General features: G+C 44.2%; 2 protein-coding genes across 3 annotated transcripts in view; one reads left to right on the top strand and one right to left on the bottom strand.

Moving 5' to 3' along the window:
* m1ap (meiosis 1 associated protein) overlaps positions 1-3,831 on the bottom strand; it is a 20,091-nt gene extending 16,260 nt beyond the window's left edge. Inside the window, exons 1-2 of one of the 2 annotated variants that reach the window (XM_088294382.1) lie at positions 3,770-3,831; positions 864-976 (exon numbers count right to left, since the gene is read on the bottom strand). In XM_088294382.1, the coding sequence (XP_088150508.1) occupies positions 864-888 (25 nt within the window). In that variant the 5' untranslated portion in view covers positions 889-976; positions 3,770-3,831. The remainder of the gene's footprint in view (positions 1-863; positions 977-3,769) is intronic. The other variant, XM_088294381.1, reaches the window with a different exon arrangement.
* Positions 3,809-26,101, top strand: sema4f (sema domain, immunoglobulin domain (Ig), transmembrane domain (TM) and short cytoplasmic domain, (semaphorin) 4F). The gene is made up of 15 exons (XM_088294380.1): positions 3,809-4,434; positions 18,704-18,849; positions 18,927-18,986; positions 19,845-19,946; positions 20,025-20,136; positions 20,207-20,326; positions 20,421-20,575; positions 21,388-21,569; positions 21,655-21,784; positions 22,673-22,886; positions 22,957-23,066; positions 23,149-23,300; positions 23,402-23,457; positions 24,056-24,246; positions 24,320-26,101. Exons 1-15 carry the CDS (start codon positions 4,344-4,346, stop codon positions 24,938-24,940), a joined length of 2,442 nt encoding a protein of 813 aa, XP_088150506.1. The 5' UTR covers positions 3,809-4,343; the 3' UTR covers positions 24,941-26,101.

The raw sequence follows: 26,101 nt of genomic DNA, 5'->3' as shown, positions 1-26,101 counted from the left end.
CTTTTGGACACAACTTTCGGAGGTCTCTTTACATTCCGCGTCATTGCAGCGCTTTTTTTTTTTTTTTTTTTATTCTTTCAGCCGCAAAATGATCACCGCTTCTTATCGAGCGTCTTTGAATCGCTCGTCGACTATGACTATGACGCTCTTCCCCTCTCAAGTACATCCCATTCCCTTTCACGATTCGTCTGCCTCAACGGTACGTGTGTACAACACCCGGTTGCCACGGCAACGGGAGCAGGCCACATGAGCGGGCGGATGAACAAAAGACCCAGAGACCCTCATCAATAGAGCGAGAGAGGGAGAGAGATGGGGGGGATTCAGATTTCTTTTTTTTTTTTTTTTTGGCTGTGTGCAGGGAAGATGGAGGTGGGGGACAAGGTGCATGCAGTGGGGGGGGGCATAACAGGCGAGAGGAATTCATAGTCCTTCATTAGCAAAAAGGAGGATCGTGATTATGTACTCAGCAATAGAGGATTTTGTACCAGTGATTAAATACGGTGAAAAAAAAGCATTTGTAGTCCAACGCATACTGATCAATAAAATAATAAGCCCCCCCCCCCTAAAGACCCTCTATCAAGACATCTATCTTTGTTCTTATAATGAACACGTGACCTGGTGGTAATTAATTAAATCAACACAAACAGCCGGATTCAAGAGATTCTCGAGGGTGCTCACAAGGCCAACTAATGAATATTAGAATAATCCATACGGTTGCTTCTTCAAATTTTGTCACGTGTGAGCATAAATTGCCCTGCAACAATTTGGCCTTATGCAAATATTTTTACACCAATTAAAACGTGCAGCAGCCTGGAGGGATTTGGTGTGTGTGTGCGTGTGTGTGTGTGTGTGTGCTTTCACACCTTTCTCTCCACCGCCCATCAGCATCGCTTACCACCCCCAAAGCCTACTTTGCGTCTGTCTTCAGGGAGGAGAAGCTTAGGCAAGACTGGCATGGAGATGGAAGCCTGCAATACTTACAAAAAGAAAAAAAAATCAAGCACGTACATTTGCACTGAAATGCTCAGAACATCAAAAGTGTCGACATTAGAAGTGAGTCAACGCCTCAAATGTGTTCTGACATTTTTTTTTTTTTTCTCTCACCCCCGTTTGCTCAAGGGGACACACCAGCGTTGTCAGGTTACATTTCACTACCTGAAAAATACTTTTCCACCTCATTCTAACAGGAGTGGAGTAGATTTATTTCATTTAGAACAGGGGCGGGCAAACTTTTTGATTGGCGGGCCACAATGGCTTCTAAAATTTGACAGAGGGGCAATTTGAAGGAAGCTGCTTTTCTGTTACAGCCTGACAAGCAAGCTTGGATGAGTTTGTTGAGGAACTTCATCCTAAGAATAAGAAGAATTGTTTTCTTGCAGAGGATCAAAAATATATCCCTCTGAGTATTGTGAGATTGTCTGTCTCGAAGTGTTCCTGTCCATTGCCTAAACGCATGGGTGTGAAAACTTTTGTTACAGGCCACGTGGTGAACAACTTCGATTTTAACAGTGAACGCAAATAAATATCCGATTCCCTCAAATGAGATGAAAACAACGAATTTGCGAACACCATATTTTGAAATCAAATATTACATTAATTTTAAAAGCGGGATTGGTAAGAAAAATGACTGCAAATATTGCATTGTTTTTAACAGGGAGGACAATTTGCAATTTTGCTATTTTAGCAAGACACACAACGTCAATGAACATAATTTGCATTGATCGGGCCAGATGTGGCCCCTGGGCCTTGAGTTCGACACCTGTGGCCTAATGGGTTAAAACAGCGCGACTGGCAATGCTAATCGTTAGCACGTCTACGCTGTTCTTCATTATGCGTTAGCATTAAGCTAGTGGGGGCATTTCTAAGGTAACGTTTGGTTGCTTGAGCCGCACGACTTGCCGTTCTCTTTGTTGTATGAAACGTTTGACATCTGCTAGCTTTATTCGACATCTTGACGCTTCTTTTTTGAAGACTTGATGACTGTCTAAACGACTGCTTCTTATGTGGTGAGTTGAGCTAATTTAGCGACCATGATACAGCGCTCGCTAATAGCTAATAGCATTTGTTTCTCAACGGTCCACTTCTTCATTTATTCAGTTTTTTTTTTTTTTGGTATGAAGTCTGCGTGATATCAAAACAAGATACAGAGAAGAGCTTCAGGGACAGTAATGACGCTAACAGATATATTTGATGTAATTTTTTGAATTAACACCAACCAGTTTGATTCTCCACGATCCATTTTATTTTTTTTCAATCCTGTTTTCGGGTGGCTGCGACCCTCGCGGCCAACCCTCCTCGGCCCCTTCCACGCTGTCAGGGTGGCCTTATTGGATTAAGGGGACATTTGCATCGGGATCGCTACAAGGTCGACCACTGCTGCATGGTGGGATAGCACTCGGAGGGCTCGCTGGGCGCCGTATTTAGGTCACGTTGAAAGATCGCATACATTCAACGAGAGCACAGACACCTCAGGGGTGTGAGTGATGGATGAATGGATGGATGCGGAGATTCCGTAAATAGAGAGCGAGACAAGGAGGCGAAGTTGGCATCTTCTACTTCATGTGATTGAGGCCAGTGTCGTCCTCTCCAGTTCAATAATTGATATCACCATCTGCTGCGGAATCAATCCTCCACAAAGGGACACTTTAGGAAAATTTCTGCGGAATGTGGTAGGAGGCGCAATGGTAAACTGAACGTGTCATTGGTCGGTATATTCGGCCCTGGATGAGTCTTTTAGTGGCCTGAAAATGTCTTCTTAGCTTTTGTGGTGCAAAGCGGGGTTCCTTTGTGTTTGAGGAAAGCCGTCATTTCCCAGGAGATTTCAGGCAAGATGCACAATCTTTGCGACGCGGAGATATGTCATCAATTTTTCTGAGTGACAATTCATGCGTTTGAGGATGATTTTGTTCATCAAATGCTTTAAGATCCAATTCTGTGTGATGTGACCCCAATTTTTATGATTGGTGCTAAGCAGGTTTGTTATTGTCTGTTAAATGTTCATATATCCATTTCATTAGTCACAAAATTTTATTTCACAATATTTTTCATGCAAACCCCGAGTTGTTTTCAGTAAAATGTATTTTTTGTCAATATTTTGGGGTGTTTTAATTTTCATTATTTCTTATTGGAAAGAATTGTTGTTTTGGATTTCGTACAATTTGGTTTCAGTCAGACTTTCTGTACTATACCTTTCGGAATTTGTCGTTTCCTGTCCACAAGCAGGCAGCCACGTACATTATAAACTGATTTTTACGAAATCAAATTTGACAAAAGTCTTTTTTTTGTGACATTTCAGCTTTAAGATGAGACACGACTCTAATCAGACTAGATTGGAGGCAGCGATATTGGCCGTTTTTGGCTTTTCTTTCATGTCATTCCCTGACCTTTGACCCCCTCTCCTCCTCGCACACCATCTTGGGCTCTCAAAACCTTTAATCCAGGCTCCAACGTGACCCCAAGTCTTTTGTCCCAGACTCAGGGGACATGTCTGCAGCTTTGCCCCGTGAAATTGCTCCCTCGGTCTTGCCGCTCTTTATCGGACTTAAACTGCAGCAAAACAGTACCGGGCAGCAACGAAGACGTCATTTATCTGAGAGCAGGAAGAAAAGGCAATGGCTTCCCCTTGGCGACTGCACTGATAGTTGTGATTCATACCGTATCCTTGTGAGTATTGTTAAATGCCTTTTTTTGAGGTGGTGCTTAATGCAAAAAGTTTCAGAAACATTTTATGCAAAATAAATGTTTGGTTTCTACGTTATGTTTTTGTTACCTGTTGTGCTGCGCGCCTTCTTCCGGGGGGGGCGGAGTCTTCCATCCCCATGTAGGCGTTCGAACTGTACTGAGCACTCGCGTCTGCCTGCGCGCAGACCTTCACGACAAACGTTGTCTCTTCCATTTTTTTCTCTTGTTTTCTTTTCAATTTCCCCACTTATTTTTTTTACGAAACAGAACCCGCGTATTTAAGCGTGTGTTTCCTCGGAGCATTACGCGATGACACCACTCTGGATTACTTTTGTTGTAGTTTCTAACCACAGGTAATACAATTCAGCATCTTTTTTGAAGGGGGTGATACAAAAAGACACCTTTGCAATGAGTGCACCGCGCACTCGTCCTCCTCCTGCAGCTGCGGAGCGCACGCACGCGAGCAATGTGGAGGCAGCTCTGGACGAGTTGTTCTAACAGGAATCGCGCGCGGCTTTATCATCCTGTGCAATTCTTTACTCGGTCAAGAATCAAGGCGAGAATGCCCCGCTAGCTGAAGAAACGGCACTGCAAGTGGAATAAATATCCCAAAGCGAGTGGACCCCCAGCCGACCCTTGGACGGAACAGAAGCCGAGTTCGGATGACTTCTGCCGGCGTGATGTTCATCCTGCTCCCGGTGTGCTGTCTGCTCCCTGGAGCCTCCTGGGCAGCGACTGTGAGCGGACTTCAATGTAAGTTGATGTTTTCTTGGATTCAAAATATCTTTTTAAGGGACATTGACCACGAGATACACTTGCGATAAATATTTCGTCCTTTGCAAAGGTTTTCACTGCTGAACGATGTTTGACTCAAATATTGTTCAAAAACACAAACTTGTCTTGAAAATGGCAGACGTTACACTCAAAAGTTCACATTTAAAAAAAAAAAAAAAAGAAATTACAACTCGTCATAACCAGCATTTTTATTTTATTGAGTCAAGTCCAATTTATTTATTTAGCCTAAATCACAAGAAAAGCTCAAAGGGCTTCACAGTTGACAAATATCGAAGACATCCCCCGATCTTAACCCCCAGCAGGGCTAGGAAAAACTTAAAAAAAAAAAAAGACAACAACTATCTGAGGGGGAAAATGAGAAACCACAGATGGGGGAATCCCTCTTCAAGGCTGCAACGGATGCTGAGTGGGCATCATTTAGCACAATGTTAGTTGAAATCGTGTGAAAGTCAATCAACTTTGAGATGAGACTTTGGCGGAGCGGGTCCTCGCCCAGTTGATCAATGCTGTAATCTCCATAGCAGCGCTTCTGAGAATGTGGTCAGCTGCCGATCTTGCACCGGTCAGTTGCTGTTGAATCAAAACTGTGACTTCCAATTCGTTCACTGTCACCTAAATTCCCAAGATGGGGAAGAGGAGTCTGAAACGGGAATAAAATTAGTAATTTGAAGTAGTTTTTTTTTTTTTTTTTTTTTTAAACAATCTTGCCACACATTTCACTTAAACGAAGCACAACTCGTTTCAGGTTTAACTCCAAATGATTCGCGCAATTACACCTTTTTTTTTTAATGTGTGCGCATTTACCACGATTTATCATTTGTTAAATATTCAATTCTGCTTGTGAATTGTTGAATGTGTCTTTGTGGCTCTGTGGGCACGCACATTTCCTTTTGAGACAAACATCACACAGTTTCAAGATATTCACTCTGGCAGGTTTCAGACCTCCATCAGTCGAAAGGTCTGTGAGTCCTCCAACCACTAGGCGGCAGTGTTGCTGTGTCCACTGCACGTGATCGACTCATCTCCCGTTTTCCGTTGAAAAATGTAATATTGCAAAACAGAAAACAAGACCTTTTTTTGATATTCTATTGTGATGATTTAACAGAAGTCTGGAAAATAAATATGACCGCTATTTGTTTCGCTTAAGCTTACTTTACCTTGAAGCCCGAAGATGTCCTTCTTGTGCTGCAAAACTGTCAGAGCAAAGGGAGCTTGAGGCATTTGACAGAAACCCACAGTTAACAAGTCACAAGCAGAATTGAATCTTTACAAATGATAAATCATGATAAATGCTCACACAACAACAAAAAATAATATCTTGACTGTACTTGTGGACATGAAAAACACGTGTTACTCACGGTTATATTTCTATACGTAAATAATTTTGATTCAAATCTCACCCCATAGTCTCAAGATTAACATCCGGATCCACAATGCGCAGTGTCGCCTCCCTGAATGCTGATAACGTGGTATCAGTGTATTAGTATCGGAACATTTTTTTTCCCCAAGATTGAGTACGACTGCCGAAGTACAGTATCGGCAAAGCAATTAGAAACTGCAATACAACACGAGGCAGTTGCAGACCATTGAAATGTTTCAAAGTAAAATTTGTGTGCTTTGATTTCGTAAAACGGACCGCAGCGTGGTTAAGTGAAAACAGAGTGATGCTAATTCCGTTAGCTGTCGCTGGCAGTTTTGCATTATATGTTAGCATTGAGCTAACAGACTTGTTAAATTCTTCTAACATTATGTTGTTTAAGTAGATGTTTAATTTTTATTTGTGTCAGCTTTACAGTTACCTTAAACTAAGAGTGCCAAAATAAACAGCTTGAAGCATTTTATTTCATTTGCTTCCTCAATTTCATGTGCAACGATTGTCTTCCATTTTTTTAACAAGTTTCAGCTGCCGGTGGCTCAGGAACGTAATACTTGCGTTAAACGGTGTTTTCGCTGGTCTCTGTTTTTCCAGATCATAGGTGGCAAACTCTGGCCCGCGGGCCAAATTTGGCCCGCAGTGTCATTATATTTGGCCCGCAAGGCTATATACCAAATGACTACTATGCCATTTTACATTCCAAATGATAATAGTAATTTTAAAAACTAAACCTTGTATTGCATTAATAAAAAAACAATTATAATAAAAATTTACAATAAAAAAATCTGTGTGTCTTTGAGTTTGACACCCGTGTTCTAGATGCTTCCCCTGCTCGAGTGGCCCTTTTCAGGCCAGTCACGTGAAACTCGTTAGCCCCACAAGGGGGGTCGGAAGGCTCCCAGCGGGGCGGCGGCTGCACGGATCCATTTACAGTTGAGCTCCCGACACACACGATTAGCGGGCATTATGTTGTGCTTAATGCCATCCGGTGTCCATCTACTGCCAGGCAGAATCATTTTTTTTCATCCTCGTATGCGGGCTCGTGGACTTTCTATTCAAACGGGAGTCGTTCGAGAAAGCTCCAGAGATGCATCATGGATTGTTTCCGTGTGTTTCAGTGCCAACATTTTCACTTGGCAAGCGGCCAAAAGTGTGTATGTGTGGGCGTGGATGGTGATTCCTTTTGAAAAAAAAAAAATGTCCCCCTGAAAGAAATGTGCCTTCCAGCGCTGCGGATGGAGATGAAAACTGACACTGGGAGGGATTCCAAAAGCGCAACAAGGAGGATTTGATGCTGCTGGCCGGTGTTTTTGTCCACTTGTCAAGACTCGCGGTGGCGAAACGCACGTGACCTTACTGTGGATTGTGTCGTCACACGAGTGGGGATTAAAAAGAGGGACGCTTTCTGCTGGATGTCAGGACAAGAGACGTGTTTTTTATCCGTGCGTGTCATTCTTCTCCTACCCTCCGCCCGTTATTTTCTCATCATCGTGGTTCTGAAAGAAGCCAGTGTGGTTTTCGTTGGAGGGCTTTTCGCATCTGTTTTAGTCCCTTCTGAGACACTTTCACTGTCTGACCTCCTAGTGGCCCTTCCTTATCTCAATTTTGCTTGAAAATCAGTTCAATCGCATGCTTTCCATTTTTATTTATTGGCAATTGATAACCCCAAAAGAAATATGAGACCATGTTCTTGTTTGATTTGGAGTGCGAGCAAATCAAAGCTAGCATTAGCACGATACATGAACCAGCATTCGCGATGTTGGCAGCATGAATGAAGATGAATTTTTATCGGATTGGTTATTTTTCATTTATTGTTTTTGTAATTTCAAAGTCAAAAGGAGGTGATAAACTTGCTAATTCCACATCTCTTCTGAATCTGCTCCGATGCTTGAGGTCTGTTTGCTAGTTTTATCATTGTACTGTCATGACATTTTTTTCTGTTTTCCAGAGGTAGATATTCCGCTACAGTTTCAGCAAAGCTGCTGAAGTAACAGGTCATCGTGAGGCTCAACGTGTGGTGCCTACTTTGAGTGCGCCCGCGAGCACACGGCAAATTATCGACATCTCTTGTGTCACCTTTGTTGTCGCCGATTGGTTGTTCTTTCTCGGACGCTGTAGTTTCATTTAAAAAAAAAAAAAAGGAAATTAGGGACCATTTTACTCATGTACTACTGTTCTTGAGTGTTTAGCAAAATATGTAAAATATTTATTGAAATTTGTAAATGCTCCGTTTAATTATGAAAAACATCTTTTTTGTGTGTTACATTCTAAAACGAATGACAAGCTAATCAGAGACTTTTTGTTTATGGCCCAACACATTAACCCCGCCTCCTCTGAGAAGGTCACCTCGAGTCAGACGTCAAAAGGCCACGCAGTCTACACGGGCCCGTTTAACGATCGTGACTCGGCGTTCTTTGGTCGTCATCGTCCTTTGTCTTGCTTGATTCTGTGTCGTTCAAACACAAGCGCTGAAAAGGTCAAAGCAGTGCTCAGATGGCATTTGCCCCCCCCCCCTCCCGCCCCCATCTTAATCCACATCCTACCACATTCATCCATCCATTCTTCTCGCTCTGTTTCCCACTCACTTATCCAAATCCAGATCTTGTGTCGCTTGTTGATGTTTATCTAGTGTCTTGATTCATTTTTTTTTTTTCCACGAAGCAAAGCGGGTCTTAGAAGATTGCACTCAAATCATTAATCATCTGCTCATTGCAATTCCTTCCAAGCATCCCCTGTTTCTCTTCGCCGCTCTCCCATCGGAGAGAAGGTGAAACCAATTCTTATTTATTGAGAGCGGTTTTGGCCACCGAGACACAACCAGCAACATTTAAGTAGTAGAGCTTTGTGGCACTTTTTTTTTTTTTTAATCAACCTCTCTGTGAAAGTCCGACATCTTTTTTGCATCTCTTTTAATCAAATCAAGGCAACTCCGGGACATTATTGATTTGAAATGTAGTTGTGATGATTCTGTACTGGAGGCAATTTCAATCATGTTAATCGCGTTTTTGTGATTTTACGGCCTCTCAAGGTGACACAAAAGGAGAACCGTTACGATTACGTGGAAATGAGCACTTAACCCTTTTTCGCCGGTCCCTCCTCTGTCCTCTGTCTGTGATCTCGATACCCTTCAGTCATCGACCCCCGTCCTTATTCATAAAATAATCAGCCTGCATACCCGACCGTCCCTGCATCCTTTCAAAAGAACTTCCGTCCTTGCATTTCAACATCCGAAAAGAAAAAGCGTCCATTGATGACGAGAAGCTAACAGCTAAAAGCTCATTAACTGCTTAATTTCCTTTTCACATCCACTAATCGTAATTTCTGGACTACAAAACACTCCAGTGTATTAAAAGCCACAATCGCTAAATTTAGCCATTAAAAAACGGATTTGTGCATACGTTAGCCGATAAATAGTCATGGGTCTCCACATTATTAAATGGGGAATTATTTCGATTATAACACCAGGAGATGCATTTCATTTAATCTTGAGAAGGCCGCTTTTGTTACACAGCGTACCGGAACCTTCCTTAGATTTTCACGCGAAGCAAATTCACATATGAGCTCGGTTTGGGGTCGCAACGGAGAGAGAGATGGATGTATTTATTGCACTTCATCCCTTTGCTCAAATTAAACACAATTGAATCTGCTTATTTTAGCTCTCAATTGCTTCTTCACACAGACGTGCGTTGCTTCCGTGTTTTTGCTCACGCTCTCTCTCTCTCTTGAAGTCTCAGTTGGGCCGGTATACACTGAAGCATTTGTCTCATTCTACTTGATCATTTTTGCTTTGAAAAAAAATAATACTGGTGATAAAAGGGCTTCTTGCGTCCTCCTTTTGGAGGCGACTACGCGGGGCAGCTGGATGCACGCTCACACTTTCCCTCTCCAGTCAGGACCAACCTGTTTGCACGAGCACCTTGGGCCGAACCGGTTTGGATAGAAAACAAAGATGCACTTGAACTCATTTGCAGCTCAGCGAAGCGCACAGTCACACACACACCCAAACACGGTTGCGACACACCGCTGAGTAATGCGTCCTCGAAGGTAAACCTGCAATATTTGTGCGTCGGCTGGGGGGGGGCGCTAAGGAAAACGTTAATGACAGGAAACTGGCTGAGGCTGACACAGGAAAACCTACAAGCATTCCTCATTATACACGCGGACTCACACAACAACTTCCCATCGTGCCTAAGTGCTACTGTACGGCCTCGTAAAAAAAAAAAAAGTGCGTGTTGTTTAGCAATTCCTGCTGGTGCAAGCAGGATTGGTCGTTGTGTGTGTGTGTGTGTGTGTGAGCATACGTGGCGGCACAAACCCTCTCATTAAATCCCACCCTCTGTGCCTCCCCTTCCGAACCCCCCCCCCCTATTCTTTACTGTGGTTGCTTTTAATTGGAGTGTCAGGTGGAAATTGGAGGCACCAAGGGGAGAAATGACCTAAACTGCTTTTCTCAGATCAGCACTGGTGGTGGGAACACCCCCCGTTGTTTAAGGCGTAGCATACTTATATCTTTGTCGTTGCAATGTTAGGCAGGTGTGTATTGAGAGGCCTGTCAAATGAAAATAGCAAAAATAATTAAAGTACATCCTTTTACGTGCAATTCCAATTCTCAAGTATATTGAAGATTTTTAGAATTTTGTTGGCTGTTTACTCGTGACACTTTTTCTAACGTAAAATAGGCTAGCAACAAAGGCTCTTTTCCCAATTGTTCTAATCAATACTCTCCTAAATAAACGCTGAAGTTATAAATAAGCCCTGAAAGTCGCCAGTCTCTCTAAATTTTTGACAGGCATAGCAAATGTGTGCCGAACTGACATTTCATTCCATAAACAAAAAATGAAAACAGCACCGTTTTGTTGTTAGCCAAACATGGTTGTGCCGGCTAGCATTAGCGCTACTCGGCTATTATTAGCTCTATTGTTCACTGCTGCTGATCTACTCACCAACGCAAGGGAACTACGAGGGAGTTGCACGTGCCTGTGAACTGACGGGGCACATTCGAAGCAAACTCAAACAGTCAAACGTTTAAATTGTTTACAAAATCGGCTCCATTGCTAGCGTTTATGTCTGGCTAGCAAGCTGGTGGACAGGAGTGTAAACAAAGCAGAGGAGCTGAATGTAGATGACAAATTGTAAACAAATGCATGGAAATGACCATTTATCAAGTTCGGAAAAAAATATTTCCATTTATTTTCATTGCGAGAAAAGCTGATATAGTAAATATTGTGACAGGTTTATGTGTCTCCTATAAGCGTGACGTCACTGCTGTGAACTTGTTGCAAAACAAGAAGTGCAGCTTGCCAGCCAAATGATTGGAAATAAAGGTAGTTAATGGGTTGCTAGCACGGAAGCGTGTTTGACTTTGGAGTAATATTCCGCCCGCTGGCACTGTGACGTCAAGGAGCATCTTGAGTAACCTCATCAGTTTAAGTGCTTTTCATATAACAACCTCCCCTCCTCGGCTTTTTGTGCTACGCCATTAACCCACATCAGATCCCCGAAGTCCAGATGAGATAAAAATGCTTCTTGTCTTGATGACTCACAATGGATGCAACAGAATTAGCTTGTATGCATTACAAGCATGAATTCATCTTAGATGATCAAAGCCTCGGACAAATGAGATGTTTGTGACGAGAAACGTTTTTTTACTGCCAGGTAGATAGGTCGGTCATGTGGGCATTTTACAAAATTTTGGCAATCCGTTTTTTGTCATCCATCATTTTTTTTCAAGCTGAGCCAAACTGCAATTATTGCTTGGTCAGTCCATCCGTCCGTTGGTCACGTAGTTCGTCTGGTATTATCCATTATGATTTTTATTAGCATTATTGTAGTCCGGCAGAAGTCATTTATTCTGTCATTGGATTTACACTTTGCAAAGGTGGCCATTCACTCACTGAGTTTTGCTGATGTTAGATGATGGACGGGAAAGTTAAAAAAAAAGATGGACTAATCACGGCCGGAAGTGGGTTTTTATCCATCAGTGTAATCGTTACTAACCGGGTCAAGTCCCGACGGATTTGCGGCCGTTTTGCTGATTACTGTCAGAAATACGTCCCACTTGTCTCGTGTGTTTATTTGCAGGTTACTTAGCAAGGACTGCATCGACCAAATATATATATATATATATAAGCGCATGTGCGAGTGAGCGCTCTTATTTTTAATAGGATCTTTGCACGGCCTGTGATGGCTGGCTTTGATTGACGCGGAAGACGCCACTTTACACAAATCCACAAATGTTTGCTTGAGTCTGGTAGTTTACCCTTGTTTATTTAATTATTTGTAACTTCCGGCCACGTACATTCAGCCAATCACAGATGCTAGCGCTCGCTCGAAAAATACTGTTGATGACGTATACTGCGGTCGTGCCGAACATGAGCTCGCTAAGGTGGGCAAACGGAGAAAATAATCATTGCGGTTTTTGGGCACCGTTCGGCATTTCCGCAGGAAGTGAGCAACTTGAAGCTGGTGAGTACATACCACTCGGCCGACTGTGTATTTGAGTTTGACGCCTCTGCTATAAACTGACTGCCAAACAATCTGCTAATGGGTTTGTGTTTGTGTACGTTATTTTAAAAGCTTGGCTTTAGCATTAGGGAGGCATCGTAGTTAGTGTGGACTTATCCTTGGAAACATATGGGTTAGTGTGTGTGCGCGTGTGTGGATTTAAGATTTAATTTCCGGGCGTGGCATCCTTTAATAAGCTTTTAGTATGACGTATAACGCCCGTAAAACTAAGACATTGACATGGTGTGTGTGTGCGCCCTGCATTTTATGCCACCACGACACACATGCACACACAATAGGCAGCACTGTTCAGTCCCGATAGTCTGAACTTGTTTGACAAATGATTAACCGTGTTCATGGCTTACGACGCTCTCGGCTGTCTAATAAGCAACCGATTTTCTCGTGTGCCGCTTCCCTTTGTTCTGTCACATGCAACTGCGCTTCAAAAATGTTTTGTCAGTCCGCACCGACAGTTGCGCTCTGAGTGTCTTGTGAGGTCTTAATTCATCGACTTCATGGGCCGACGTTCCCATGAGTCGTTTTGTGCCAACACAATAGTGGCGGCGATGACACGATCGCGTGAGGTGCCGGAGGCGTCGTCATTCGAGTTGTCGTATTCGTGTTGCGGGCGGTGTGACTTTACTGTGCGCAGGTAACAAAGACACAGGAGATGACCTTTTGTGTGTGTACGCAGCGCGCACAGTCAGGGAGCTTTTGTTCGTCGTGCGCGTGCGCGTGCAATTTAGTCCCATCAAGCTCGGGTTGTTGCTCTTGCAGGTAAAATTTCAGATTGAACCCCAAAGAATTGAAAATGAACTTTTGTAACCTTTGAAATACACACGTCATCCAATTATGTGTTTCACTACTTTCATCACACAGCTTTCGTTTCGTTTATTTCTGCAGCCTTTTGTCATTTTGTCAATTCTCCCTTGGCTCTTTTGTGCGTGTTTGCGTGTCTGACTACCTGTTGTCAGATCAGCCATTGTGAAGCAGTTAGCACCTGTTGTGTTAATCAAACAAAAAAAAACATGCAATCTGCACGCAAGGCTTTGACGGTTATCGAGCAAATACGGCATGTTCTATCTGAGCGTTATTTACTGCGCTCCACCCTTCGTGTGTGTTCGTGAACCTAAACTACACAACCCGGTGTGTTGTGTTGTGTTGTGATGCAGAACCAAAACTTGGACCGTGCTGCACCACTGGAATTCCGCATTGTGCGGGGATGGCCTCAGCTGTACTTGTTTTTGTGGTGTGCGAGTGTGTACTTGACACACGTCCTTGTTTGGGTGGTGGAGCAGGTTTTTTTACTTTTAGATCTGATGTTGACAGCAGGGGGTAAAACAGATTAAATGCGGTTGCTTTCCACTTGCTCGAACAGTGGAGAGAGTCTTGTTATTCAATTATAAAACACGGGACAATTCCGAGTGTTCAGTCAACCTACCGTGCATGTTTTTGGAACGTGGGAGGAAACCGGAGTACCCGGAGGAAACCTACCCAGGCACAGTGAGAACGTGCAAACTCCACACAGGAAAGGCCGTAATCGAACCCACGACATCTGCACTGTGAGGCGGACGTGCTAACCAGCGCCCGTCATAACATTGCATACCCAAAAAAAGCTTAGTGTAGGACCTCGATTGAGATGTCTCAGCTCCTCTCTCAGCTCATCAGTGCGGCACTTATATTAGCAGTTCGACGTAGAGGAAAAAAAAAATGTCTGTTATTTCAGTTAAATTCTCTGTCAACATATATGTTAAAGTTCCATTTGTGCAACGTAGATGCTAATTAGCATTAGCATTCAGCTTGAGGACTTGAAATGAAGACAATGGCTTCAAACTGACAAGACATGAGCAAAGCAGGCTTCGGTGTCCCTCAGGTTGACATAAATCATGACAGCCCGAGTGGAGATGAGCTTTCACGTCTCGTCGGTACGAGAGGAGATGAAAAGGGAGGTCCATCTTTCTCGCTTTGGCTTGAATCAAGCAGACAGTTGGTGTGAGCGGGTCGAGGGAGGACGTTTCTCATGAGAGGCGGTTCATCTTAGCAATGAGGGCTCATTAGATGAGTGACCGCCTCATCGACGGCCATCGCCGCTGAGGAACGCACAGGGAAGTGGCCGAGGGGACAGAAGAAACCATCAGCGCGCCCCGATTGTCAACAGCCGTGCGTGCGTGCGTGCGGGTTATTTTGAGTGTTCCTGCTCGCCAGCTTTCACACATGAATGACTGATCTGATTACATAATGGGACAGCCGCTCTCAGAAGGGCGTGTCTCAGTGAGCAAAATAAGACTCATCTTTTCAATACTTTATGAAGAACCTGCTTTTTTTTAGTGATGGGCTTTCAGATATGGACGGTCCTAATGCACACATTGCAGTTACTCAGCATCATGTGAGAGTACGCTGACGCTGCAAAAAATATGCTGGACCAAAAACCAGCCAAAATATTTGAATGTGTTTTCTGGTGAGAAATATAGCACTGTATAATGTTGAAATGCGCGATATAAATAAAGTTGGATTGTATTGTATTGTAATAAAAAAAAAACATACAGAAATAGAATGTAGAGAAGTTAAATGTGCACTTTGGTCACTGGGGGGGGGGCAGTAAAATTTGCTGTCTCATTAAGCCACAGTTATTAATTGTTCTTTGCAGGGGATAAAGAACATATGCCTGTGAGTATTGTTATTTTATCTGTTTACATGTGTTTCTCTATGGATTTCATTCAACGATACATCGAATCAAGATTTATAAGACCATCACATGGAGGCTATTTGTGAGCACGTCTATGGAATTTAGCGTTGTTTGTTAGCAATAAGCTAAAATGACGAAAGCCATTTTAAGCCTGAAATCGAAAGCCAAGGCATATGTTTGTTTCAAAGACAAGTTGACTGTTTCCTGAATTTACGGTCTGAACTATCAATATTTTTTGCTTGCGTTATCTCACCGACTGGCTCTGTTGATTTCCACCAACCTTATCAAGCGCCACAATGCTTGTGAATGAATATTGACCCCACTCGGCGACCCACTTTTACTTACGTGGGCCGACTGCTCTCGGAGGCTTGCACTCGCCCGCCCACACACGCACACGCGCTTGCCAGGCAGGTCGTGCAGGTGCGTGCCACTGGCGGGAAAAAGTGAAAGTGGGCAGATGGAAGTTTCACTGTTTCCTCCTGTTCTCATAAATAATGACTTTGTGTCGTAAACGGCAGAATGGAGCTGATAAAAGACGGCGGACGTGCTCATGTTTACAAAAGAAGGCCGTCAGGGAACGTTTCCTGCTCTCGGTCGCCATTGTATCGACCAGGAAGTAAAAGCCCCGCTTCCTTTTTCCTCCTCTCGTCGAGCAGGGTGTCGATGACATCACAGAAAAGCCTCGACGTACATCGTGGGAATTGCCCTTTTGATCTCCCGCCAAATAAATACAGATGAGAAGTCATTGCTACGCAAGTATCTCCATGTCTACTTAAGTACAGAATGGCGAGTACTTATTTTTTTATTTTATTTTTTTTTACCAAAATCTGCTTTCAGACACGCAGGATTATGTGTGCCACGCTGCCGTTGAATAAATAAAAGCATGCGATTATTATTCGAGGGCCGTCGCGTCTATGCTCATCTAGTCTATTGTGTGTGACAGACGAGCACGCGTGTAGACGCGCACGCTGATCCCCTTGGCACATGTTTTATTCATGGCTGACCACCGGGCGTCTGCGTGTGCGCAAGTGTAAAAGAGGTGCGGCTCTCAGGGAATTCAAGTAGATGCAAAAAAGGAGACGATGATGAGGGCGAGGGAGTCGTGACATAACACGTGCACGCGCACATGCAAAATGTGTTCATCTCTGACGCGATGATGTTTGTGTCGCACTCTCTCCAGGGATTCTTAAAGACACACAGTGCATTGGCGTGTTTGCAACAATGTTGTGCAAGCGTGTGTGTGTGAGAGAGAGAATATTAACATTAACCTTGTGCACTTTGTGCTGTGAGTCTTTATTTTTATTTTTTTGTTGTTGCGGCGGCTGCATGCCAGCATCCGTTGAAGTGCCGCACTTACTTTGCAGTTTTGTCCAACGCCTCATCTATCACCCAAAGTCCGACACTGGAAATAAAATGACTTGATTGGGCCGAGACGGATGAAGTCCTTCTGGCCTTTTTCGTGTGCAAACTGTTGCGGGACATTTAATTCAAACATACTGTTAAAGGTCGTAACTTAGTAATACTCGAATACTATTCTTACATAAACTCCACATTTATCCTGTTCTTCTTATTTCATCTCATCAGATGTCTTTTTTTATGCAACAGTAGGCCGAGGTACGACTTGTATAAGATACAAGTCGTTGGATTCTCATTCACAGAGAAACATTGTGCGCACATACATCCCTTGCAAGGACTGCTGCAGGCTCTTGTGTGCACACACGCACACACACAATTCTGCCGGGCATGGGTGAATTTAGGGCAAGCCTGATTAGTAGTGCTACTGCTTATCAGCACGAACCAGTCGCCTGCTGGCCTGGAGAGAGTCGAGAGTCGTGGGAGGAGGAGGAGGAGGAATTGGGAAGCGGAAAATGACGAGCGAGGTTGGAAGCTGGGATTTGCGAGGTGAAAAAGAAAGGGAGCTCTCATGCTTGACCTTGTCACTCATTTCTCGCTAACATCGCAGATTTTAACAGTGACCTCATCAGACACTTGTTGGGTCGTTCTGGTTGTACAATGAAACCACCTTTCAAAAAAAAAAACTTTTTCAGGTATTTCTTCGCACCTGCTTACGTCACTAGTCAGGGTCGTAATCCATGCGGAGGTATGGCAGAGTGTGTGTGTTGGTGGTGGTGGTGCGGGGGTGTCTCACAGCTGTGTCCTGTCTCATCTTGTGGTGCGTTTCGGGTGCACCACTCCGACTCTCTCGTCACTCTTGATTGACTCGTGAAGCAGGCACGCTGCATAAAAATCACTTCCTGGTTGGTCCGGTCCTGCAATGCCCTGCAGACACACGCACACACACACATACACACACACACCCCCCACACACACACACACACACGAACACCGACTGCCTCCCTCCTGGCCCGTCATGTTTAATGTTTCATGAATGGATGAATGATTCATGCCAGGGAAGCGAATGTTTATATTTTAAGACTACTGATTCATTTATTCACTCAGCCGTCGGTTCTTCAAAGTGAGGGGTGGGATTTTGGATAAGGTCTCTGCTCGTCTCCTCAGCTTTTTCCATTAGAAAATGTTGCTTTTTGTGCCTTGAGCACGCTTATTGTCGCACAAAGGGGCATGCGGTGTCGCCCGAGGAGTGCGGCCGAGGCGGCGGGCGGTCTGGCAGGTTGAGGACCGGCCCAGAAGGACATTCCAGAAGACCTTGCCTTTGGTCTCTGTCACCAGCACTCATGTCACACGTGTGCATTATTGCGCGTGTGTGTGTGGGTGTGTGTGCGTGTGTGTGTGTGTGTGGGTGGGTGGTTTGGGGGTCACGGTGAATGAATGGACTGTTTGGATTTTGTTCGTTGCCACTTCTGAACTCTTATGCAACGTTACCGCCTGACAATGTGAATGAGTTTTTCTTTTATTTCGACTTTTTTTGTAATTAAGTTCATTTTATTTGATTTTTGAGTCTGTTTGTTCTTTTTTTTTTTTTTTTTTAATTTTTCAAAAATACTTTGTTTTAGTTTTCATTAGTTTTAGGATTGGTCTTAGTTTTTTAATATATCGGGAGTATTTATCAAGTGGAAGATAAGAATTAAAATTTTGTGGCATATAGTTAACTAAACTACAATTTTTGCATGACTGTTTTCCTTTCCCTTCCTCTGTACGAACATAAAGGAAGAAAAAAAATCAAATCAACCCCAAAAGCTCATGTTTGATAGTAATTGACAAAAATGGAAACAATGGACATTTCCGCTATAATTTGGTTTAGTTTCAGTTAAGTTTTTTTTTTTAACGCAAAATCTAGTTTAAGTTAGTTTTCCTTTTTTCAAAAGCACTTTTATTTCAAGAACACTTTTTTTCCCTTTTTAGTTGGATTTATTTTGTTAGTGTTCTTTACCTATGATAACCTTTCTTATTGTGTGTGTGTGCGTGCGTGCGTGTGCGCGTGTGTCCGTACAGAGGGGCAGTGGAGTTGAATTATAGAAGCAATTACTATGCATTAGCGCTCACATCACGACGAAGAAAATGACGTCACGATTCAGCATCTTCCTGAACTCATTTTCAAAGGTCTTCGAGCCACGAGTGATGCAATAAATAAAACTGACTAAGTAGTTTAATCAGTGGAAATGATTCTGGACACCTCACCTTCATGGCTGACCAATTCCTTCATATTTGGACGCACATCTGTTTTTTTTTTCCCCTCATAGACACTCTTTTAGGTCGTCGTGAGTTTGGGACTGTGACCAACTTCAGCACATTCCTGTTGGATCCCACATCGGGCGTCCTCTACTTGGGCGCCAGGGACACCATCGTGGCGGTGAACACCAACAGGCTGAATGAGACGCCGCGCATGGTGAGCGACCAATTTGTTTTGGTTGCGAGAGTCAGCGATGCGAAAGTGATTCCAATTGAGTGTGTTTCCCGTTTCAGGTGAATTGGGACGTGCCCCAGGAGAGCAGGAATATTTGCATGACCAAAGGAAAGACCGAGGTGAGTCTGATGATGTTTTGCGAGTGTCACAATCAAAAGTGAGACGGGAACTGACACGGTGGCGTCTTGAGCTCGGAAACCAAATGTTGCTTAAGAGGAACTGCTGAGTCATTCTTTGTCTTGCTACAACGTACGCTTCTGCATTCTGGAACACCTTTCAGTAGTTCACTTTAAAAAGAGGAATTTGTGTCTTGCATAAATTCTAATGTTTCAGTCACAATTTATGGACTTGCTGTATTTGGGTTTTTGTCTCATTTTTGCATACATTTTACAGAGTGTTTTCCAGCGTTTTGACATCATCAAGTTGCATCATTGTGAAATAACGGAAATATGTGTAACTCTTAATCACCAGTCTGCGTTTTTATACAGTGAGCCGTTGACACTCACAGTGTTACTATTGTTTGTTCTCTGTACAGCATCCTTGAGTGTCCTGGAAGGCGCTTCAAATCTAATTTGTTATTATTATTATTATTATTATTATTATTTTATTATTATTAAAAAAGTTTCTTATTTTAATTGAGTACTGTTATGTGTGTTCATGTACAATGCATATCAATCTTTTTATTTCATACTGGCCCAAATTTCAGCTTTTTTTTTGTTGTTGTTTTTTTTTCAGCCTCCAAAATCGCATATCGGTTAAACTCTCGTGTGTAATGACTTTTGGATGGAACTCAAATCACTTAAGTTGACCCAAAAATCTATTTTATTGAGCTGAACCTGTTCCTTCCTCTGAATAAAAATGCCCCCAAGCGGATGTGTTGTCAGTGGTCATGAGGTTAATTGGACTCAGTCCTTGTACATTAATCACAACATGTTGGCGTTGCGCTCAGACTGATGGTTGTTTGTCTCCCTCTGCAGGGTGACTGCCGGAACTACATCTTGCTGTTGGAGTTTCACGCCGATGGACGCCACATTTACGTGTGCGGCACATACGCCTTCGACCCCAAATGTGCATTCCTGGTGCGTGTGTTTTGGTCAATATTTTGTGGGGGTTTTTTTTGTGATCATTTTATACAAGCTGGCTATTCCTTCCCGCAGGAGATGTCGTCCTTTACCCTGCAGACGGACGCCGATGGGCAGGTGATCATGGAGATGGGGAGGAAGAAGGTGCCCTTTGACCCCCGGAAGCCCTTCACAGTTGTCATGACAGGTGAGTTGCCGCCGGTCGTGATGTCGTTGAAGGCAAAATGGCTTTTTTCATCCGTCTGTGGTGTGCTAAGGCGACGTGCTGTATACCGCCACCTCCATCAACTTCCGCGGGACGGAGTTCGATATCACCCGGGCAACGGGACCGGAGCAGAAGCAGGTCCGAAGCGAGCAGAAAGTGCACTGGCTTGATGGTGAGACTTTTGCCCAATTGGATTTGCCGAGGCAAGAAAACGTTGCACTCATGCGAGGTGCACTTTTTTTTTTTTTTTTTTTTTTGCCTTGCAGAACCCGACTTTGTGAGCTCAGCTTTTGTGGAGCTGTCGGCCGACAACAACGTGACGGGAGAGGACGACCGGATCTACTTCTTTTTCAATGAGGCGGCGATGGAGTACAATTTCTATTCCAAAGTGCGGGTCCCCAGAGTGGCACGCGTTTGCCGGGTGAGAAGCCTGCTTGGGTTTTTTTAACGATTCTTGGTGTCAATGGCGCTTGGCTTGTGTCAACTACATCAATTAGACCAGGGGTGTCAAATATATGGCACGCGGGCCGGACCTGGCCCACAGATGGGTTTAATCTGGCCCGCGAGCAGATTTGGTAAAGTATACCTGGGTGTCTCCAACCTAAAGGGGGTGGGGCTTTCAAGCGCGCCATTGGAGACACGTGAACTATGTGTGTGCATGTATTAAAAATGTGTCAAAGCATTTTAGTCACATTAACGACATCGTCTACGTGGCTGCTAAAGACAGATAAAGAAAGTTCAGGCCTCTTTTTTGCTTCGCCCTCTTCCTGTTTTCCTTTCTCACTTTCACTTCGGATGGTTATTATAAAAATAGATATGAAAGCAGAAGTCACGACACACTCCAGCACTCCAGCAGAGGGCAGGCTTCACAAGCCATCAGGGCGCCACCGCATCTCATCTCCGGGTGCGCCATAAGAGCGGAAAGGGAAAGGCGCGGCCAACTAAGGCGTTGTGTATTGTATTTGTGTGATCATATGAGTGTGTAAGCGTGAAGCCGTGTCCTCAACACGCCGTCTCGTTGCCACGGCGATGGCCCTCGGCTGGCTGGAGAATCAAGAGATGAGATGGTCTCCAGGAGAAAGAATCCAAAATCATTTTGGTTTTGGAAACAAGCCGAAACAATCTTTCACTGAAGTGGCCATCAAGCGGGCGAATTAGCGATCCGTTCTTGCTCGAGCTGTTGTCGTCTTTTCCACATTGCAATCTGATATTCGATATTTCTCTCATTTTCAGTCCGACGTGGGAGGTCTCAGAACCCTGCAGCAACATTGGACCACCTTCCTCAAAGCGGAGCTGGTGTGTGAGGACAAACTGCAACATCAGCGATTCGACGTCCTGGTGGACGTTTTCACCTTGCGACATTCACCCGGAGAAGCTCGCAGCACGCACTTTTACGGACTTTTCACCACACAGTGGTAAGATGAGGGAGCGCACTCGGGCCTGGAAAATCATCCACGATTCAGTGAGACCAATTTTTTTTTCTTCTCACCTGTGGTCTAGGGAACCCGAGTTGTCAGCTGTGTGCGTTTTCAGCGTGTCGGACATCATCACGGCAATGAACGGCCCGTTTAAGAAGCGCACTGACAAAACCAGCACGCCCACGCCTGTGGGCTTGCCGAGGCCTGGCCAGGTAGTGACGTCTCCGCGTGTTGCGGTCCGTCTTCTATTATTTTGCAATTAAAGAGACCGACACACAATAGAACCGGAGCAGGTCACAAAATATAACACCCACAATTTTTTGGGGGGGGTATTTCTATATGTCCGTATAGAAGAAAGGTCAGTTTGGAAATTGTTTTCTTGATTACACAATACTTAGTAATGCCGCACAAGATTCATTTGTTGACTATAGCGATATCGTTGCGATTTTTAAAATGTACCGACTTTTTTATTATCTAATGAAAGAATTAATTTTTTAATAAACACCCTCAATGTATTTTTAGCTCATTAAATGTAATTATCCTTGATAATGTTCAACTATTTAATGGTGATGCACTTTTTAAGTTTGTATCCGACTGGTCAAATTTGTATAAAAACATAACATTTCAGAAGAAACTTATTGCAAGTCTTTCCGAAATGCAAACTGCCCAGTGCCAATTTTGTGAGATTATTTTTTATTGTTAATTTTTTTTTAATCTATTGTGCGGCCCTAATTTTCTTTTTTAATTTTGCACTTGAAAAAGACTCAATAAACCTAAAAAAAACTAACATTAAAACTAATAATACCTACACTGAAACTGAGCATTTAAAATAAATAAAAAAAGTGCTCTAAAATCTTCGGAATGTTATCTGAATTTTCAAAACAAACGTGAAAAAATGAAAAGTGCCTCTAATGACACATGCATAACTATTACCTTGTTCACACTCAATATTTATCCACTAACGTTTCAAAAGTATGAATAACATTCAGCATTCAAATACTCTAAAGTCAATTCAAATTCCTGAAATAAATAAGTGCATTTTCTGCGTCGATTGTTTGTGGTGACAAATAGCCTTTTCTTTCCTCCTCCAACTTCCAAAGTGTCTGAACAATGCGCTGAAGGCCGAAGGCTTTGACTCCTCCCTCAAAATCCCCGACAACCTTTTGGCCTACGTGCGGAATCACCCCCTCATGCAGCAGAGCGTCAACGCGGCGCCCCTGCTGGTCAGAAAAGGAATCGCATACACCCAACTGGCCGTCACGCTGATCGGCCGCCGAGAGGACCAAAAAGAAGCAATTTTGCACCTCGGAACAGGTGAGAGCGAAAAATATTGAGCAATCGTAGAAGCGTAGCGCTCACGTGTTCATGCTTGTCGCATCGTCAGACTATGGCGAGCTCCATCAGGTGGCGGTCATTGGCGAGGATGCCACGTTACTCCGCGAGGTTCCTTTATTTGAGCTGACAGAGCCGGTCAACAACATTTTGCTGCACCAAGTAAGTGGCGTGCGTGCGTGCGTGCGTCTTTAGCGGCATGCACGTAACGCGCTAATCGGCGGGCTGGTTTCCTGTTCGTCAGGGTTGGGCCGTGGTGGGCAGCCCGCTGTCGCTCGCTCGCATCCAGTCCGAAGAATGCACGCTCTATTTAAGCTGTCAATTGTGCGCCCGATTCCGGGAACTGGGCTGCGAGTGGGACGCGAGCAAGGAACGCTGCGCTCGCTCCACTGTGGCGTAAGTACGACCATTCAAGAGCCTACAAATTCAGCTGCTGCGCTAAAATGCAATGCTCGTGCTAAGCGTGTGTGGGTGTGTGTGTGTGTGGGTGTGTGTAGCCCTGGAAATGGAGACATAATCGAAGAAGCCTTAAGGAAATGTGACACCCAGGAAGGTATTTTCATCACACACGTGCCTGTTTGAAATTTATCGAGTGCTGCTAAACTCAAACGGGCTACTCTACGGAAATATCAAGTACGTATTTTCCGGACGATAAGCCGCTACTTTTTTGTCTTGATTTTGAACCATACGGCTAATAAAACAGTGCGGCTTTTCTGTGGATTTTTCTTTCACCAGTAGGGGGTGCTCTATAGTTCTGAAAATACGCTAAATAAATCTCGATTTTTTAATTTTTTTTTTCCTTTCTTGGGTCTGTTCTGTTTTAATGAGCAAAGTTGTTGCCGTGGCAACAGGCACTGTTTTAACAATCTGTTCATGTACCTTTATAGACATTCACAGTACAAAATCGTTCTGTACATGCAGTCAACAACAATTTTTTTTTCAACATAGAAAACTGCGGCTTATAGTCTAGCTTGTATATTGTTTTTATTTATTTATCTATTTATGTATTTCTTTCTTTCTTTATTTATTAAGAGTCTCTGCGGCTTATATCCAGGTGCGCCTTATAGCCCGTAAAATACGCCACTTGTGAACCGTTTTACAACAAAATCACTGAGTGCTTATTTCGATTTGTGGTCTGACGTGCGCCCCAGAGCGCTGTTCTCCGTCCATCAAGGAGGTGCGCGTGTCCCTGGGTCTGCATCTCCTGTTGCCATGTGCCCAGCTGTCTCCCAGGCCCTGCGGCTGGGAGCACCCCCCCAACAGTCTCACCAAGCAGCGACACCCCGACCTGGAGGTGACCGTCACCAAAGACGGACTCGGAGATTACGTCTGTTCATGCCAGGTATCGTGATAGAAAATGACGATGTCACATAAATCTCCACGTCCGTGGATAAACGTCTTCGTTCCCGAAACAGGAAGGTCAAATCCATGACCCCACCCCTTGCCGTCGAGCGGCCTATCAGCTGACGCTCGAGGACCCGAGCGCTGCGGGAGCCGTGGCGGGATGCGCTCGTCACCTGGTGGCCTTTTATGTCCTCTTCTTCTTCGCGGGCTTGCTGTTCGGCGTGATGCTCATCCACTTTGTCAAACGTCGGCGCAACCGAGGCCGGCGCGAAGGCGCGGGGCGGGACTTGCTAGGCCCCTCCTCCTCCGCTTCCCCACCGCCAGTTTTCCGTTTAACGGAGAAACGCAACGGCATCGCGGCCACGGAAGCCAATGCCAGCCAAGTCCTCAAGCAGGGAAACGGTCACCATGGCAACAGCGTGAGCGCCACAACAGCCGGCAGCAAAGCCAGAAACGGAAGCGGAAACGCCTCGTATGCAAATTACAACATTTTATCTGCGGACGTTCTGGACGGACGGACTTCCGGGAAGGAGAGAGGGCGTCTGGAGGCGGGGGAGAGGGAGTCACTGGACGGGGTTGACATGGATGAGAGCCTCGGGGAAGGGATAACAGGACTAGAGGAAGAATTTGCCAACTTTCCCATGTTTAAATCATCAGCACCCCTCGCTCCGTGCGAAGAAAGCTCCATTTGAGAAGCAATTTGTCCCTCTGGGAGCTGCAGTCGCCCACAAAGTTGTCACTCAACTGCCTTTGGATGGTGTCATGAAGGTACGCCACACAAATCTATTTAACTCTTTAACTGCTATTGACGGCGAAAGACGTCAAAGATCCTTTTTTTTTTTCTTTTTTTTTTAACTCAGCTGGTAGTGAATGAGTTAATGATAAGTTTTCCTGAGCAGACCGGAGAAAAACGGGATCATGTGCAACGGGAGCGTGACCGAAGGACTCCAAGACATGCAAAAGCCATATTGTCCTTCACATCCTTTCCTCCAAACCGCACTGCCCTGCAAAACACAACTTCTCTCAGTCCGGAACCTTCGCCGATCCGAAAGGCGCCTAAGGAACGCCGAGCGGGTCGGTGTTTGTTTTCGGGGACCAAAGTTGTCTGGCGATCCCGACGGGGTTTCTCCGTCAGTGACTGAGTTGGCGCCAGCGTGCAAGTTGCGAGGAGTCACCATGTTCTCTTTATGTGTATTCCTAATGTATTGTTTTGTCTTGTTTTTGTAATAAATCTTATTTGGAAACCCAAAGACAAGTGAGGCCAACGTGGAACTTTTATTGAGCCAAGGCACTTATTTCACATAAAAAAATTTGTGAAAGTAACATTAGAAATGACTGTTTTTCGCAATGCTGTTGAATTATGCTCACTGGCGTGGTTTGTATTCCGACATGACTCCTGACCACCTGTAGCTTACGTCGTCGCACTTCCGGTGCTGTTGATTGGTTCAGTTTGCCGTCTATATTGTAAACGGATGAATGGGCTGCTCTCTCTAAATTGTCGTCCGGTTTTTTGGGGTAAAATGGTGCAAAATAAAAAAAGACACCGGCCCACCAGGCATTTGCCACGTTGGCCCCTCCAGCCCTGGCCGTCATGAGCCGGGTGTAAAAACAATCCTTTTAAAAGGTTGCTACATCATATTAGATCAATATATTTTAAAATATATTGAAATTGCAAGACGTGAACGAGAACGACTATTTTTATTTTTTTGTGACTTTCAGTGATTTTTTTCGCTTGCAAAATATGTGCTTTTATTTTTGCGACAAAGGCTGAAAAACACCTACGCCAATTCATTGTCCTGCCCAATACGCTGTAAACATAAATAAATATCTTCTATTTGGAATTTTCCATTGAA

Source organism: Idiotropiscis lumnitzeri, chromosome 4 (genome assembly GCF_059441095.1).
Source record: "Idiotropiscis lumnitzeri isolate Australia: NSW breed Sydney's pygmy pipehorse chromosome 4, RoL_Ilum_1.0, whole genome shotgun sequence".
In the NCBI taxonomy this organism is placed as follows: domain Eukaryota; kingdom Metazoa; phylum Chordata; class Actinopteri; order Syngnathiformes; family Syngnathidae; genus Idiotropiscis; species Idiotropiscis lumnitzeri.
The sequence above is the reverse complement of the archived record's forward strand: the minus strand, read 5'-3'. Positions and strand labels throughout refer to the sequence as shown.

Bases quoted from the DNA above. Each gene is read 5' to 3' on its own strand.
- sema4f (XM_088294380.1), top strand. From the start codon at position 4,344: ATGACTTCTGCCGGCGTGATGTTCATCCTGCTCCCGGTGTGCTGTCTG. The intron at 18,987-19,844 runs GTGAGTCTGATG...CTCCCTCTGCAG, and splicing joins TGACCAAAGGAAAGACCGAG to GGTGACTGCCGGAACTACAT. The intron at 19,947-20,024 runs GTGCGTGTGTTT...TCCTTCCCGCAG, and splicing joins ACCCCAAATGTGCATTCCTG to GAGATGTCGTCCTTTACCCT.